General features: G+C 41.4%; 3 protein-coding genes and 1 long non-coding RNA gene across 4 annotated transcripts; 2 read left to right on the forward strand and 2 right to left on the reverse strand.

Moving 5' to 3' along the window:
* Window positions 1–457: 457 nt before the first annotated feature.
* LOC119020521 lies at window positions 458–1,822 on the forward strand. The gene is made up of 3 exons (XR_005075350.1): window positions 458–520; window positions 1,296–1,421; window positions 1,756–1,822. It is a non-coding gene; the product is annotated as an uncharacterized LOC119020521 (long non-coding RNA).
* LOC119020518 (vasopressin V2 receptor-like) lies at window positions 515–3,122 on the reverse strand. The gene is made up of 2 exons (XM_037099874.1): window positions 1,949–3,122; window positions 515–1,486 (listed from the first exon to the last, which is right to left on the reverse strand). Exons 1-2 carry the CDS (start codon window positions 3,087–3,089, stop codon window positions 1,278–1,280), a joined length of 1,350 nt encoding a protein of 449 aa, XP_036955769.1. The 5' UTR covers window positions 3,090–3,122; the 3' UTR covers window positions 515–1,277.
* An 18-nt stretch (window positions 3,123–3,140) lies between these two features.
* On the reverse strand, window positions 3,141–11,881 carry trnt1 (tRNA nucleotidyl transferase, CCA-adding, 1). The gene is made up of 8 exons (XM_037099875.1): window positions 11,756–11,881; window positions 11,412–11,541; window positions 9,327–9,520; window positions 8,535–8,673; window positions 8,232–8,358; window positions 7,917–8,110; window positions 6,264–6,517; window positions 3,141–4,303 (listed from the first exon to the last, which is right to left on the reverse strand). Exons 2-8 carry the CDS (start codon window positions 11,539–11,541, stop codon window positions 4,058–4,060), a joined length of 1,284 nt encoding a protein of 427 aa, XP_036955770.1. The 5' UTR covers window positions 11,756–11,881; the 3' UTR covers window positions 3,141–4,057.
* Window positions 11,882–11,935: 54 nt separating this feature from the next.
* On the forward strand, window positions 11,936–17,527 carry arl6ip5a (ADP-ribosylation factor-like 6 interacting protein 5a). Its single transcript, XM_037099877.1, has 3 exons — window positions 11,936–12,188; window positions 16,406–16,623; window positions 16,917–17,527. The coding sequence occupies exons 1-3, from the start codon at window positions 12,010–12,012 to the stop codon at window positions 17,090–17,092; spliced, it is 573 nt and encodes a 190-aa protein (XP_036955772.1). The 5' UTR covers window positions 11,936–12,009; the 3' UTR covers window positions 17,093–17,527.
* Window positions 17,528–17,564: the final 37 nt, after the last annotated feature.

Consider the following 17,564-nt stretch of genomic DNA (forward strand, 5'->3'; position numbering starts at 1 on the left):
ACATGCTCACTATATCTATGTCGACATGCATAGTACTATTCAGAATTTGATACAGGTCATATAAACAGCATGTTCTGTTTTGATATTCAGAATTGTGATTGGTTCTGAATGTAGCATTTCCCAGTAAGGACATTTACGATTTGGCGGTGTGATTCAGGTTATAGGGGCATTAATTTTTGGATGTGTGCCGAGCATTCAGAATATGCGTGTCAGCCGGGGATTTTACTTTTAACGGTTAGCTCAGTGTGTTGTCGTGGTTACGGTGAGCACAAACTAACCAGTCATCACTTTGTAAGGCTGGCACACAGATGCATATCCAAAGAAGCAAAACGAGACAAGTGGTTTCCAGGGTTAGGGCGTGTTAATTGGTGCAAACGCAGCTCCATATGAACAGGAATACTGGTGAAAGATTCATTTTCATCAGCCATGTGAACAGCTCAGTGGGGATTTTGTATTTATTGAAATGAGTGCAAAAATCTGACCGTCACTGACAATGCTAACATGCTAACATCTTTAGCAGGTACGGTGTTTACCATGTTCACCATCTTAGTTCAGTGTGTGTTAGGTTTGCAAATCGGCCAATTTGGTCATAAACTAAAGTACTGCACATAGTAGAATTTCTACCTCTTGATGGCTCTACAGGAAAGGTTGAGGGTTTCACCAGAGTCATTACAATTCATCCTCTGGGGATCACAAATGTCTGACCCAAATTTCATGGCTGCCCAACCAAAATGTTGTGAAGACATGTCACTCAAAACTGCACGTCGGCCTCCAGGTGGTGCTGGAGAGGAGGTCTGGAATCACCAAAGTCAACAGACTTCATCCTCTGGGAACCATGAAAATCTGTACATAATTGTGTGCCGATCCATCAAGTAGACATTTTGACATTTACACTGAAAAAGTGAAAGCCTGGACTCCCTAGTGGTGCTGTGAGGTCATGTATGGGTATCTTCAAAGTCAGTAGGATTATGAATGTCTGTATAACATAACATGACAACTGATTCACTAGTTGAGATGTTTCAGTCTTGACCCAAGTGGTGGGCCAACATTTCTTGTACCAAATCATCGGCATGGCTTGAAAAATGCTTAAGTAATTGTGACTTTATGGACACTTGTAATACTCAATGTCCTCCCTGTAATATGTAGGTCTTGCTACCATATACTGTTACTGCAGAGACGTGAAGCTCTGCTATAATGTTTGTCCTCACATTTATTAAGGGTATTTCAGCGACTCCTGGTCCTGAGGTAGGAAAAACACGTCCGTGCCGTCACTGCTTTCATCTGCTGTCCGACAGGCTCTTGAGGCTGATGTACAGGGAGCTGACCATGGTGGCTTCGTCCTGGATGGACTCCCTCATGTCGGACTCACCCCCACACATCAGGGCCACCAGCCCCCTCGGCAGCTTCCAGCTGAACAGCAGGTAGATGCAGGGGTTCGCACAGCTGTTCAGGCTGGCCAGCAGCATCAGGATGGTGAAGGTCGCAGCTGGAGAAAATTAGATGAATATTCAACTGTGCCTTTTGATTCTTAGATTTTTGATCGCTTTTACTAGAGAAGACCAAATTCTAATTATAAATATAGTCTGAGTTTGATGAGCAATTAATTACAGTATCAATTATCAACATAAGACTCAATAAACTCTAGGCTGACTTGAGGTATTGTCTACCACAGCAGGTGAAGACGGTACCCCTAAGTGTATATCAGTGTTTTGTAGTTATGTATTGTGAAAATTGCTGGGTTTCTATTGTTTACAGTGTTTTTCAGATGAAGATTTCACCTGACAAGAGGGAGAATCAAATCTGGATTCCCAAATTACCCAGGATGCTGGGTTCAAAGGTGCGTTTTGTAATTCAGCATTGGTGTTTTTCACCTTAAAATGCAATTCTAATGCCAGAATGTGTCTTTTTTTCTTGTCATGCTGTGAGATCCAAAACCCTGTCATCTTACTATGAGTGGGCGCCTCCACGTCCCAGACGGACCACAGCTGCACGGTGAAGAAAGGCGTCCAGCAGACGATGTAGGCGAGCACGATGACCACGGTCATCTTCACCGTCTTCACCCTGGCCTTGGACACCCCTGCCACGCTGCTGGCCCTGGAGGACAGCGACTTACTGACCACCTCTCCGACGTGTTGCGTCTTCATGTGAAAGTTGAAGTGCACGGTGCGGCAGATGCGCACCTGGCACACTGTCACGGTGAGAACGGGCAGCACGAAGATCACCAGCGTGGTCCAGGTCACGTACGCTCTCGGTCCCCACGGCTTTATGAACTGCGCCCAGCAGTCGTACACTCCAGGGGCGACCTCCACCCGAGAGAAGATGAAGATCTGCGGGAGGCTGCCGATGAAAGATACGCACCAGGCTGCGCACACCGGAGCGTTCCAGCGCGCCCTGCCACGCTGGAACGTCACCATGGGGTTGCAGATGGCTTGATATCTGTCTATGGTCATCACCACTATCATGTATGTTGAAGCAAACATCCCGACCACTTGGAGGTACTTCACTGCACGACACAAAGCATCCGGACCCACGAATCTGTCCGTGATGTCCCACATGAGTTGCGGACAAACTTGGAAGAATGTGACCACCAGATCGGCGACGCACAGGTGGAAAACGAAGACGCGCATCCTGGAGAGCTGCTTCCTCCGCTTCAGCAGCACCAACAAAACCCCGATGTTCAGGATGGCTGCCAAGATGAAGATGATGGAGAGAAGAGCTATTTCCAACTGAGCCAAGCGCTCATCCCGCGGCTCATCCTCGGACAGAGCGCTCTCCGAAGTGATGTTACTCGTGTTTGCTCTGAACCAAGCCATGCTTTCACCCCCAAAAACCACAAAGAGAAGCTGAACACTGTTACACAACAACTCCAGGTGAATCCAGCTTACGTGCAGACATCTTGGGGATGGGAAAAAAAAAGGATGTGGGAGAATTTCGAAGTGAGCAACAAGTGTTGAGAGCGTCCACTGAGGCGCAACTGGAGTAGAGGGAGAGGGGGCTTTATATCTCCTCATGTGTGCAGGAGGAGGAGCAGCCTCACTCCTGCACACACACAAAGTATTCTCACGGTGCCGAGCACATGGAAGTGTCATGAGTCTGCTCTGCTGTACATGCACTGAAACAAACGAGTCATCACATCAGTCTTTTCAATAAAAAGTAGAACCTTTTTATAGAACACTTTCTTTACACAAAACATGGCAAAGAAATAAGACAGAGCTGCAGTTAAACAGAGGAGAAAGCCAAAGCCAAATATTGTTAAAGGGAAACTCCACCAATTTACACATTAAAAGTGTGTCTACAGGTCAGATATGCTACTGCATATGTGAAGATCAGTATAAAGCCCTTTGTGGCTCCAGAGGAAGCTACATGTAATCATCCAGTGATGTCAGTGGCTATGTTGCACTGTGGGTAATGTAGGTGCCAGGTTCATTTATTCCACATATTCCTTTTCCCTCTAGGCACCTGTTGCCTACAGTACCCACAATGCAACTTAGCCACTGAGTGACATTACTGGAGACAATTTATAATATTACATACAGCCCCCCTCCCCCCCAACACACACATCAGTAGCAGCTTCCCAGAGAGCTGTGAACATGCTTTAAATGTGTACATTCGGTAGAGTTAACCTTTAACCAATTAAATAAGTATTTTCTACAGTTACTGATCTGCCATTTTACCAGTCAAACTAGAGACAGAGTGCCATAACACCGACAGTTTAACCAAGGACTTAACATAAAGACATGAGCTCTGTAATAAACACATGGTGAAATCTGCTGCAGTCATCCAGTCCACATTTTCTCATATGGTAGCAGCTGTGATGCCAGCAGCCTCTTGTGCATCATCTCTTTACATTTACATGGTGAAGCAGGTGAACAGAAGTGGCCCTGGGGTAATTAAGAAGGAACTTGCATTAATGAATGTCTCAGCTCTTGTAGCATCCTTTCTCAGCAATATGCATTAGCCGGCTCGATTAATAACATGAGCGGCACACAGAGTCAGGTGTCCACATTATCATTATTACTCTCTGACCCACGAAAGCACCTGGGCTCTGCTCTGCTCCTCAAGGCTTTACGTAACTGAGGAGCTCATCTTTGTCCATCTGATAGCGACTCTTCTTCCAGATGTCGCGCAGCTCCTGTAACGTGGCACCTATCTCTTTGCCAGTCGTGATGCCCATCCGTCTCAGATCGTGACCGCTGACAGGGAAGCGAGGGATGGACCATCTGCTGAGCTCTGTCAGCAGCTTCTCCTCACCCTGATACTTCAGCAGCTCACACACTTTACTTTGTGTATCCAGCTCCCGACTCTGTAAAGACGCAGCATGTGGGTGAATTAAAGCATCTTAAAACCTGGTTTCATTTTTTAAGTACCCTATAACATTAAATATTTATGACTAAATAAGCAACAACCACGTAAAGAAAAAAAAAAAACTCTCAATTTATAGTTAAATATTTAAACACTCAGCTGATCAGCTTCATCAGGACTGTGAGTGGCAGCAACAGCAGGCAAGCGCACAACTCTCATTATGTTTTGATTAAAATATTCCATTATAGAGATTGTTTTCTTTTCTGATACTGGACTTGGCCCACTTCAAACCAGTATTAAGAGCATAGAGAAAAAAAGAATACAGAAATGAGACCTATGAGACCTGTGTGATGAGGGACATTGTGCAGACATGCAGGAGAACATCACCAATAATAAAAAGCAGAGCGAAAAAATGTTTCAAGGTCCAAATGCTTTCCATATGCTCTGTAGTGACAAGTCATTTTCTTTCATTTTGCCTGTACCATTTCATCCGGCCATCTCTTTTTCTGCTTCTATTGGTGATAGAGTTCAGGTTCATGTTCAGTATCTTCTTACTGAAGCTAAATCCAGTTCTGAATGAGCTCATCACATCTGAATGATTGAGATTCCCTTTATGAACTCAGATATTTATGTTAACTATCTTGTAGCAAAGTTAACGCAACAGTATGGAGAAATTGGCATTTTGTGCGATTTGGCACCCCCCACACTGCAACACCACTGTCGTAATATAAATACCAGGTTTGAAACAGTTTGTCAGATGCTAATGATAAACAGAGCTGATTACGTCAGAGCTGTGCTATGTGTTGAAAACTTGTAAACGTGTGTAACGCTGTGATCCCACCCCCTCACTGAAGTCACATAGTGCAGAAACAAGTGATAGGTAGCCAAAGTGGCAGTGACAGAGACACCATCCACCAAAGTATGAAACTGAAAAGTCATTTTTAAACTAAAATTTTGCCAAACATACTAAATACTTTACTATTCAAATATGAGATATGGTAGACTCAGACTTTAACAAATTTAAGAATTTACCCGTTAGATCCATTGATTTCACTCACAGCATTCAGTCCTAGTTAATGATTGCAAACATTTCCTAGAATGCCTTTCCACTGAAACCCTATTAGTATGGGTGGGAACATGTTGCATGCAGATGTAGGTGATGGAGGGTGCAGGCGGTCTTGGTTCAGCAGGATCAAGAAAGTGAGTTTAAAAGGGTGTGACTGTTGAATACGAAGTAGGGCTGTAACTAGATTTATTGTCATGACTGTTTAATATACCGATAATGTTACTTAATAAAATTGATTGTTTTGTTTGTTCTCCGTGGAGATGCTAATCACACTTTCCCAGGGCACAAGACAACGTCAGCAAATTAAGAGTTTTCTCTGGCCCACAATCCAAAATGTGCTGTATTTAGTTTACCATTAGAGAAGATGAAGAAAACTAGCACTCAAATCACATTTGAGCTGAAACCCATGACTGTTTGACCAGTGATTTATCTTTATTTTGGAATATTTGCAGAGTAATCTCCTGTTGTTCAACTGATATATAATTTGCCTGATCATTTGAGCTCTACTTCAACGCATGTCCTAAAACTGAACTCCATCTGGCAGCTACTTAACAGTTGATGCTTGTGGGCAGTTTTTAAACTGTTAGTGATTCATGGTGGATTTCTCACGGTTGTGCATCTGACCATCCATTTAAATAAGATTTAATATATGATAATTGGGCCATCTTATGACATTACTGGCTACATTCACTGGCACACAACACAGTACATGCTGATGAATAATACTAGAACACAATCACTCTGACCACTTGTGGCAATGGTTAATGATCACATTGCTCTGCACAGTGGCAGACTATACTGTAAAACTCTCCTGCTCTTTTTTTTTTTATAAAAACACATTAATAATTGACATCTGACTGTTTCTACAGACTAACTGAGGGACGCTGAAACTTACGTCAATGATAAAGTCAGTGAAGGGTTTGAGGCTGTCAAGCTCGTCTTGGCTCTTACAGAGCTCCCGTCTGTATTTGACCAGGAACAGAGCTAGAGTCTTCTCCTCTTTGGAAACCTTAAGCCGGATGTCCATCTTTTCCACCTCCTCTGGGCTTTGGAAGAGAGCTGCCAGGATGGTCATGGGTTTGGGAGAGTGGTCTTTGGCGTTCCGCCACACTCGCTTCATCTCCTCAACATTGCCATCTGGAGGCAAACCTGAGGAGGAGCAGAAGCAGCAGGAGTGGTTTTTACAACAGCTACAAAAACTGAACAAGTTGATAAAAAAAAAATTATCACACTTATACTTGTTACGATTATAATCTGTTTGACTGAGATTGTGCTGATAACATTCCTGAAGTACAGATATCTACAGATAAAAGTATTCTGCCGTAACTAAATAATCAAGAGTCTTTGAATGATCTCTGACTATTACCACTGAGTTCACTGTTCCACAAGAGTCAAGAGTCTGTGAGGCCACTTCATCTCCCCGATGGAAAATCAATTCTTCCCCATTTAGAATCAGCTTCAAATGATCAGACGCTGGAGAACTGTTGAGCTTTGACATCACCGATCCCTTTAATTGTGCCCGCCTTCACAAATAATGACTTAATAGCAGGGCAGATGTTCTCATGACAGAAAAGAGTTGAAGTTCTAACAAGTGGAACTTTTTACTAAAGTGGGTTACAGAGGGCAAGACATAATATTAGACTTGGAACAGTTAGTTCATGCAGCAGAGGGGAAAAAAACCTTAATGCTGACAATGGAGCCATAAACCTTAGTCAGTGTTAACTCTGACAAAAGATTCTGTAGACTCTTTTTATTCAACGTATAATTTTTGCTCAAATGATATACAGCAATTTAAGTAAATTAAGTGATATTCAAGTATGAAAGGTTTTCCCATTCGCCAATCTAGTAAGCCATCCAAAGAATCCAAATCTGAAAACGGCTGTATAATGTGTAATCAGTTTAAAAGGGTGCTTTTTACAGTCTGAAAAGAATTTGCACTGAAAACTTTATCATGATGTCACCAGGCTCATCTTAGCTTGGGCTGGAGAGCTTTAAAAACCTCTTAAAGCCTCCATGACAAACTGGAGATGAGGGGTTTGAAAGAAATGTTAAGTTATTGAAGATGCTGCTGAGTTACATTATGGGAATAATACAATAATAAAATATAAGGGGGTAAAATACCTCCTTTAAGATTGGGATCAATCAGATTTAAACAGTAGTGCAAGTATTATCTGGGTCACATGACTCCTCCCATTGGTTGTTGTTACTACATAGTTTTTGGTTAAATCGATGTGACTGCACTTTGCTTGATACATATTACAGTCTGAGTGCCTGGATTGCCTCTGGTTTTTTGAAGAACACTTTTTTTACCCGTCACTTTTTTTTTTTTTTTAAATCAACATTGTTTTACATACAGTCATCTCCTTTTCCCATTACTCTCCATGTAATGAAAGTCACAAGATGAATGTAAGTAATGTCTCAACTACTATCAACATGAAAAAGACAGGCGTATCTTTGCCAAAGACTATTGTCTTAATATTGATATATATATGTAAGCTGCATTGGATCTGTATGATAGAAATTATGTTGTCCCTGCCTCCTCTCTCACCTGTGTACTGGGCCAGTTCCATATTGTACATAAGTTCCAGGAGATGAGCAGCATGGTTCCCAACAACCATCTTTTTTAATTCCACCCAAATTCGTTCTCCTGATATGGCTGCCAGGCCTCGACCGTTGTCCCTGATAGCAGTCAGTGTCTCAGGCTCATGGTCATCCGGCTTCAAAGCCACTCTGCCATAGAACCTGGGGAGAAATTAAAGGTAAAAACATGTTTATGTCAAACAAACATTATCAATTATTTTCCTCTTTCACACTTGTTTTGCATAAAAAAAGTATTTCTCCAAGAAAAAAAAAATGTGGCCACCTGAAATAGCGCAGTATTCTCAGGTAGTCCTCTTGGATTCTTTGCTCAGCACTGCCCACAAACCGAACTTTACGGTTCTGCAGGTCCTCATATCCTTTAAAGTAGTCATATAAAGTCCCATCAAGTCCTGTGTGAGGATAAAGTCAACATCACATGGTGAAGTAAAACAAATGTACTACAGAATGTAAATATGTCCCGTAAATGCACCAGAACTGACACCATATGCTGAGCATCTCCACAACATAAGCAAACACAGAAATGAGACAGCACATTTTATTCAGTGGAGGACAAACACACTAATACCTAAAAACATGGAGTTGATGGTGAGGTCTCTCCGCTCAGCATCTTTCTGCCAGTCAGTGGTGAATTCCACCTCTGCATGACGTCCATCAGTCTGAACATCCACGCGCAGTGTGGTCACCTCAAAGTTCTCATTGTGTAGCTGTGACAGAAGACCAACAGACAGAACAAAGATCACAGTGGGCACAGCAAAGACCGACGTGTACAATGTCCCTCTCTATCTACTCTAACTTATGGGTGTGCAGATTTCAGATGGCATTCAGAGACATATAGTTATGTCTACCTTATGCCGTTAGGGTGTTGCAGCATCTGTCCAACCGTATGGAACAAAACCCTCAACTCATTAGATGCCGCTTATCTACATATTCCAGGAATGAACAAAATCAATCAGAAGTGGAGTTTCCCGTTATCGGGCTGTGGAGTTTCCTCCCACAATCTATCAGGATGGCTGATCCATTGATGCACTTATTAGATCGATCACATTGAACAAATTCTAATAATCTCTGTATATCTGCTACTGACTTTCTGTACAATGCTATTTCTGGTGTTTATGTACACGGACACTCTGAAGTGTATGTGTTTGAATATGAGGCATTTACTGAATCTGTAGATGTGTAGCCACGGACCCGCAAGAACACATCAAGATTATTATTTCTTGAAAATCTTTATCAACTACTTTTTTTGCCTGGTTTAACTAATCTTCTGCTGAAGCACCTGGCAGATTGTTTCAGTGGTCTTCAAACCAGCTTTCAGACACTGATTTAAACAGTGAAAGCTACATCTTCAGTCTCTTACTCGTGCTGTAATGGTTCCATGCTTCTCTCCTTTATTGTTGATCATTCTGATCCCGGCATTTTGGAACATGCGCTTCATCTCCTCTGGAGTGGCTGTGGTGGCAAAGTCCACATCTTCAGGCCGCTTCCCAGACAGCAGGTCACGTACAGCACCACCTGCTATTCTCAGCTCATGCTGGTGCTTCTCAAACACCTCTAGAAAAAAAAAACAAATACAGGAGTTAGGTTTCTTTTCAGAGTGAGTGAGTCTGGAGGCAGAGACAATCTCCCCTTGTTGGGTTAAAGCTGGAGGGGCAGGGCCAGAGAGGAAACTTTCTAATACAATGAATCCTTTTGTCTTGATTCAATAGAAACACATTCTAATTATTTTTTTTCATTTATGTTCAGACTGCAGTTTTTCACATTGCCTATTAGGCAACTTGTCTTCTTGACTCTGCTTATTGATTTAGCCTAAACAACGGGAACATTCCTGCAGCCAGAGCAGCTTGGAAATGTGTTTAAGCCAACAAGCAGTGTTGGGGAGACTTAAACTACATGTAGTTGAACGTCATAGCTTAACTACAAGTTGCTGTAATTTGCTGGTAGTTAAACTACATTCATTTTTTGTGCTGCATCAAGTATTTCAACTACATTTTGGGTCATTTTTTGTAGTTTAACTACTCAGATTACAAACTACAATTCTGGCCAATAATATGATTTATTTTTTTTAAATATATATAAAAAAACACATATTTTATTTCAGTTTTCTTTGAAAAAAGGCATGAAACATGTCATGACATGCTAAGCCAATGCTGCCTCTGACTGGCTTGCTCTGGCAGCTTTTTAAGTGTTGGTAGAGATGTTTTTAGTGCCAAACTGAACTGGCTGTCTGATAAAAACTTTGAGAAACTGCTCATGTCAACAAGCGATTCTGCCCTGGCATCTACCTCTAGTGCCTACGTGTTAGTGCCTCTTAAGTTCCTGTGTTGTTGACCAAAAATGTCAGCTTTTGTTCTTTAAAAAATGATGAGTTAAATGAGTATAAGTAGTTGGTAAAGCTACTTTTTTAGCAGTAGTTTTACGAACTACATTTCTCCAGGTGTAGAAATGTAGTTTGTTTGTAGCTTCCCCAACACTTCTAACAAGTGTCATCCAGGGAATATTAAAGGGGCTTTCCACCAGTTCTTCACATGAATAATAAAACTGACATTCCAAACTGGAAGTACAGAGTATACAAGATGTGTGTTTACAGGACAAAGAGTCCAACAAAAGTATTGTATTATGGGAAATCAGAACTTCTTTTGGCCCTTTATCCAAAGTAGGGGCAAGAGATTATGTTTTCCTCTGCTGCATTAGTTTGACTGATAATTTCTAATCTCCTCAGGTCCACTAACCAATATCTATTGAGGATGAGAATGCCCCTATAGCAAAATGGTAAAACGTCAACTAAATAAACTCCAATATTTACGTTAGAATTTCTCTTTTCTGTAAACAGCCTTTAGGACATACCTGTAGATTCTGGATCTACAAATTCTGATTCTTGCTTTTGGGGCAGATACTAATTAAGATCTACTTGTGACTAAAATCAGATGACAGCAGACATCACCATATAACACTATCCAACTCTGTGATCCCTTAAATCAGATCCTCTGAAAGAACTTTGACCAAAATGTGCACTGAGTGAGATGGAAAAAAGTACCCATCAGTGCTGTTGTCTTACAGTTTCTCTATATCATAATCATCTACTGCAGTTTTTTTCCATCCCTTGTCTGTTGCTTTTCTTGAGGTTCATTCATTTCATACACACACATAATATATATATATATATATATATATATATATATATTATATTTATATTATATTATATATATATATATATATATATATATATATATATTATATTATATTATATTTATTATTATTTATTATTTTTATTTTTATTTATTTATTTATTTATTTAACATAGGGCATCTACAATATATTTTATTTAAAAAGCATCAATGTAAATGGTGAATCAAGCTTTTGGAGTTTTAAAGTACTGATTCATTTTCAAACAGACTGCCGCTGACTACCACCACTGACCAGGTAGCCACAACTGGCACCTCACCTGCTAATCCATTCAGTCCATCATTGAACAGAGCCTGGAACTCACTGGTCTTCAGCTGCATGGTGAAGAGACTCCTCCAACACAAACTTGTTCTACCAACCACACGAGGGCTCAATAATCTGCTCCACATCTGTGCAAACATAAAAAAATAAAATAAAATAAGTCCTTACGTGCTTATGTTTGGGTCTCTGTCAGCTTTTAACAAGCTAGCAACATGTCACCGAAGACATGCATGCGACCTTTAGCTGTCCGCGTGTACTGCGCACACGCTTCTCACGCTGTCGGCACATGCGCAACACCGACATGTCGTGGTAAACAAACCAAATATAACACACAGGACTGACCTGTAGCTTCAGAAGAAGATATTACGAACAAACAACGCTGCTATCTCTTCATGCAATTATGCACCTCTGTAGGAAGTGTTCCGCCGACGTGCTGTTGAGGACCAATAGCAGGAGTTTGCGTCAGGCAAACTGGGCGGAGTTTTAAGGGCGCGTGCAGCCAGTGACCTCTCGCGAGACTTTAGCTAGACGCTAGAGGCGACTTCTCTGGTGTTGGTGGCGGACGGCTGTCAGATTAGTAAACGGTGCAGGAGGTAATGGCTAAAGTGGAGCTGACGCCGCTCAGACCATGGGACGACTTCTTCCCTGGCTCGGAGAGGTTCGCGAAGCCGGACACGAGAGATTTGGCGAAATGGAACAACAGAGTTGTCAGTAACCTGCTGTATTATCAGACAAATTATCTGGCTTTGGCAGTCGCTGTTTTCCTCATCGTCGGGTGAGTTAACGCTGCGTGACATGTCATCAATATAGCAGCTGTTTATTGTTGTGTTTATTTGGTAACAATAGTCTCTTTTAAAGTCATTCGCAACCCTTTCTCGTGTATTTTTTTTTTCCTGTAATGTTACCTTGTTGGTGTAAACTGGTACTTCAAAGGTTTATAAATGAGGGTACAAACAGGATGTTGACTCGCAGTTGGAAGGAGTCCCATAAGAATGAATGGGGAGGTTTGTGTGCTAACATGCAGTTACTGTTGTGCTCTCAGCATGAACTTACAGTTTGTACAGAGAGGCACAACTGACTTTTTCATTGGCTATAAATATGCAAAATGTGATGGCATGACGCCCCCATGATGCACTCGTCTGCTGGACAGAGGCTGAATTGGAGAAGTAAAAGAGGAGTGTGTAACCAGGGGCCTGACTCATACTGTACACGAATCAAAATCAAGACTTCCACTTCAGTGAAGAACAAGCACATCCCTGGACTACTGCAGATGGCTCTGAGAACTAGTCTGATAGCTCCATACAAGGTAGATTCAGTGAGGCCAGAGCAAGAGCTTAAAACCTGTCATCTAGAAAAATATCTTGGCTTTAGTTGGCACTTTGATCCAGCCAGAGTCCAGCTTCCTAAAAATAGTGATGCCCGGTCATGGTCCGTCCACTGAGCTGTATGATGACATATTGTTGCTATGGTCATGAAGGCCTCATAAGCCCGGTGTCTAGTCAGCTGTTGCGCCGCAGATAGCACAGTTGTGAGGTAAAAAGCAGGTCAATCAGCTGTCCCTTCACCCCTGAGTAAGGAGATAATCCGGTATTTGATCATTTCAGTCAATCCTGACTAATGGCCTTAAACCAACAAGGTTGACACAATCAGTTTACCTCTTGCATAGAAAAAGAAAACCCTTTGTTATTTTTACCCAGTTTCAAAACAGTTCAACCATGCAGTGGTTCAACCATGTCTCATTTGCATTGCCAAAAGTATTCAGGGCATGCAAGTGTGTGAAGCTGATTTTGTCATACTGTGTATTCATGAGTCCACACACACACACACACACAGACGATACCATACTGAAACACCCAATTACATCAAGTTTACCAGCCTGTTACAGTGGTTCTGTATAGTTTCTAGCACACTCACTGAACTCCTGATGACTCTGGGTCTCCTCATTAGGGATGGGCCGATAAAAGATTTTATCACTGATGTGATAAAAGACACTCAAATTAAATTGATTAGGGTAAGTCTTTAATTATGGGGTCAGTCTTGAATCAAGATAATCTCCAATATCCTAACATGAATGACTCTAAAAAGCCGTGTAGCTCGTTGACACACAGTCCTGTATTGGTTTCATGACTTGTTTTGAATTGCCTAACCCTGTCACCATGTCACCTGAAGGCATGCCTATCAGATTGTATACCCAACAAAAACAAACTAAAAAAACAACAGGGAGAGGATGTTACCACAACTTGTATATTGTTAGATTGAGCAGGAAGACCTCATGATTTATGATCACTGATATAAGATTCTTTGATTGTTTTTCCTCAGAAAAGATGTTTGTCCTATCTGTGATGCAATAAGAATATTTGTTTCCTCACAAACTTTTTTTCACAAGTTTTTAGTGCAATTTTAGTTTTTATTTGAAAGTTCTATGAATATTTTGATGGTTATTGGGATAATATTATGAATTGCAATAATGTTGGACAGGCTAATATTGACATGAAGTTGGATACTGTCCCATGCTGACTTCACCTACAGTTGTTCTTCACAGTCTTCATGGATTCACAACATTCAACATAAGTGCCAGCACTCAGTGCAGCTCTCACCTGAGGGTCTTTTGATTATTATAGTCTCAAGACGAAGAAGAAGCTGTTTGTGCTGCGTTGGCACATTCACCTATGTTTGTGTGATATGCAGGAGGAACAAACCTTTTGACCCTATAATCAATATGTCACATGGAAAGGATCAAGCCAGGTTGGTCACTGGCTGTTTGTCATAAAAATGGAGGAAGAAGACAGTTGGAAATGCAACAATGAGGTGGAGCAGTAGGAGATGTGAGGTGAGAAATTCTATAAAAAGGCGACACTTGTTACGGTGACATTTGAGGATGTGAGAGACTTTAATACAGCGGGTCAAGAGAGGTTTCAAACCCACCCAAGAATGTCAATAGTTCAACGCGCTCACCACTGCACAGTGATGTTTTGGTTTTTTTTGTTTGCCATGAAGATGGCAAAAGTTTTCATTTGTCCTATTGCCAAGTTAACTAATGCTGCAGGAGGTTTTGTTCAGGATTAGAGTGACGTCCTTACCTTACTCACCTTTGCGTTGCATGACACTGTATTGTATTGAAAGTTCAGACAGTGTCCCACTCTGGGTGTAGAACGTATCAGGTAGCTCATTTTATTTAGTGCCTGTAAAAAATTGATCTCACAGCTGAAAATATAGAGGTTCTGCCTGACAGATATATTGGCTGGTATTAGCTTATTGCTGATCTATTGATTTAACCAAATGTCAGGTGATAAGTAACAAGAAATTAGAGGAAAATGTGATGTTTTGGGGGGAATTTAGAAACTGTGTTGTCATTGCGTAGTTTGTCCACCAGAAGGCAGTAGTAAGTTCTTTTTTTTTTTTCAACAGTTAAGTGTCAAGTTCAGGGCATCGTGGTCACTGTAAGAAATTAGGGGACATATATCAAAAATGTTTGTGTGTGTTATGTGTTAATGAAGTCAAATAAACCATGGCTGATATATTGTTATCACATTATATGCACTCTCAGATATCAGTCACTGCCTCGGAAATCCCAAATCCTTTGGATACACAAACGCAACTTTTTAATATATAAACGTTTAAATAATTTCAACAGTGAAATGCCAAATACATAGAGGGAACATCGTGTCCTAGTTTCAGGCACCACTTAGTCTTTTACATTAAAGGTGGGGAATATCTGCACGCTCTAATTGCTTTATTCCTGCTACACTTTGATCACATACACCTTCATCAAGCCTTGCTCTTTCTCTATCCGTATCTCTGTGATTTATCCAGGATCATTAGTGTGTGAAGCCACATATCTAACAGGGAGCCTGAGTAAGGTGAACTTGCTGTGTGAGACAGGCTCTTGATCACACTTGCTGAGGTCATGAACTGGGCCTGATGTAGTCACTGTAGTTATGCCAAAGCTGGATTTGTCACACAAAGCTTGTCTGTCGAAGGTGTCTGTGCAGGGAGAGCACAGCAGTAGATGTGATGAGGAGGAAACGCTGATGCAAAAGGCTGTTACAGCAGGACATATCCTGCCAGTAATGCACAGTGGATTGTATTGTCTTGTGTTGGTGTCACAGCTGAATTATTGCAAGTGTGAAGTCTTGATTTGATGTACCAATTTAAAGAAATGAAGTTGCAATTAATGCAATTGCAATGTAGTTATTTTCTTGATAGTATAGTGGTCAAAATTCACACTGAACTTTTCTGTATGGAGGTTATTTGAATTACTTAATCAACTGTTGGGTTAATCTATGATAATACATCATAAATGTACCTCAAAATATTACAATACTTGAGTAACTTCCCTCACAGGTTATTCTACATTTTAAAATGAACATATTTATTTTCACGGCAAATGTATATTGGTTCCAAACATCAATTATTTGTCTCCTTGATTACTAATAATCGGTATCAGCCCTGGAAAAAAACAAACCCATCAGTCGATCCCTATGATCACATTAAAAAAAAACATGTTCGTGATTTTTTCCTGAAAAATGACAATAAAAAGATTATAATAACAGTTGCAGATTGATTGTTGGTTGACCCGTGTATTAATCAACAACCCAGTTTTGAGCAGGAATACGCTATTATGTAAACACAAACCTTTTAGGTCACCTGTTGTCAAGACCAGTCCTGTTGTTTCTTAAGAAATACATCCAATAATGGAGGAAAATGCATTCAAAGTGACATTAAATGTTATTATGTGTGTGAGTGTGTGTCCTTTACCAGTCATGTTGTGGTAAAAACAACATCTGACCACTCGGTGGAGCCACTGACCAGCCACCCACACACACACACACACACACACACACACACACACACACACACACACACACACACACACACACACACACACACACACACACACACAGACACGATGCTGCCTGTGCTCCAGTTTGTGTGAGAAGAGTTTCTCGCTGGGCCGTCTGCTCTCACGTGTCGTGTGTTGCTGCCCTGCAGGTTCCTGAACCCTCTGGGGATGTTCACAGCCATGGCCGTGGTGTCGGCCGTCTTCCTGGGGTCAGTGTGGGCCGGAGAGAACAGAGCGATCATCAACAACTTTAAGAGGCAGAACCCCACTGCGTTCGTGATCGCTGTCATGGTCGCCAGCTACCTGTTAATCTCTTTGCTGGGAAGCGTCATGGTGTTTATGACTGCAATCACTTTACCTCTGACCTGTAAGTTCCACAAGATAATGCTGGATAATTTAAATGACTTATTCAAACTAATTAACTGATTAAATAATAATAGATACCCTTCTAGAGTGAAATTATCAGTGCAATTGAAGTAGGTTGCAATTAACCTTAGGCAACAGAGTTCACTCACAATCAATGAAACATGTTTTGGAGCGAACCCCCTCAGATTCTTACAGACTGATGCTATTATAGTATGACTCGAACAAAAGTTTATAGGTTTGTTTTTGCCAAACATTTCAAACACCAACAGTCACTCTCCCATCTGCCTTTTTCAGTGATATGTGCACACGCTTCGTTTCGCCTCCGCAACATGAAAAATAAACTGGAGAACAAGATCGAGGGGGCCGGACTGAAGAGGTCACCCATGGGCATCTTGCTGGAGGCGCTGGGTCAGCAGGAGGAGAACTTTCAAAAGATCCAGAGCTTTCTGGAGGGAAAACTGAAGGAGTGACTGGACTCACACACATCTACACATCGTCTGGCCAAAGATTTCGACTCACTTGGATGTAACAGAATAATGTATCTGTCAGTCTAAACCTCTTGAAGTTCCTTTCATACACGGTGTGTTTACCTGTCAAAGCTTGTAATCTGAAGGGCTTTATCTTTACCTCAGGGTATCTGTCACTCCAGCCAGAACTTGCCAGGGCTGCTTTTCTCAAACAGTGATGGGGGCATCTCACGTCTCTGCTATGCAATGTGTCAGTGTTCCAGTGAAACACAGCTGCAGAGTTCTTCCTATGTATGAAATCTGTGTTCAATCAGTCTCAGAAACAGCCGTCAGTCCTGGCAGGTTGCGCTCGACTAAAATTGTGAAATTGTTGCTTTGTAACAAAGAATAAAAAGTGCACACTCGACACGCATTGCTGCCAAGGTGCTCTGCAGGCTGGATTGTTTCAAGTTTTTGAATAATGCCTCCTCGCATA

Source organism: Acanthopagrus latus, chromosome 6, assembly GCF_904848185.1.
Source record: "Acanthopagrus latus isolate v.2019 chromosome 6, fAcaLat1.1, whole genome shotgun sequence".
NCBI classification, from domain to species: domain Eukaryota; kingdom Metazoa; phylum Chordata; class Actinopteri; order Spariformes; family Sparidae; genus Acanthopagrus; species Acanthopagrus latus.

Bases quoted from the DNA above. Each gene is read 5' to 3' on its own strand.
- LOC119020518 (XM_037099874.1), bottom strand. From the start codon at position 3,089: ATGACACTTCCATGTGCTCGGCACCGTGAGAATACTTTGTGTGTGTGC. The intron at 1,487-1,948 runs GTAAGATGACAG...AATTTTCTCCAG, and splicing joins CGTGGAGGCGCCCACTCATA to CTGCGACCTTCACCATCCTG.
- trnt1 (XM_037099875.1), bottom strand. From the start codon at position 11,541: ATGTGGAGCAGATTATTGAGCCCTCGTGTGGTTGGTAGAACAAGTTTG. The intron at 8,359-8,534 runs GTATTAGTGTGT...ATCCTCACACAG, and splicing joins CATCAACTCCATGTTTTTAG to GACTTGATGGGACTTTATAT. The intron at 4,304-6,263 runs GTAAGTTTCAGC...GCGTCTTTACAG, and splicing joins TCACTGACTTTATCATTGAC to AGTCGGGAGCTGGATACACA.
- arl6ip5a (XM_037099877.1), top strand. From the start codon at position 12,010: ATGGCTAAAGTGGAGCTGACGCCGCTCAGACCATGGGACGACTTCTTC. The intron at 12,189-16,405 runs GTGAGTTAACGC...GCTGCCCTGCAG, and splicing joins GCTGTTTTCCTCATCGTCGG to GTTCCTGAACCCTCTGGGGA. The intron at 16,624-16,916 runs GTAAGTTCCACA...TGCCTTTTTCAG, and splicing joins AATCACTTTACCTCTGACCT to TGATATGTGCACACGCTTCG.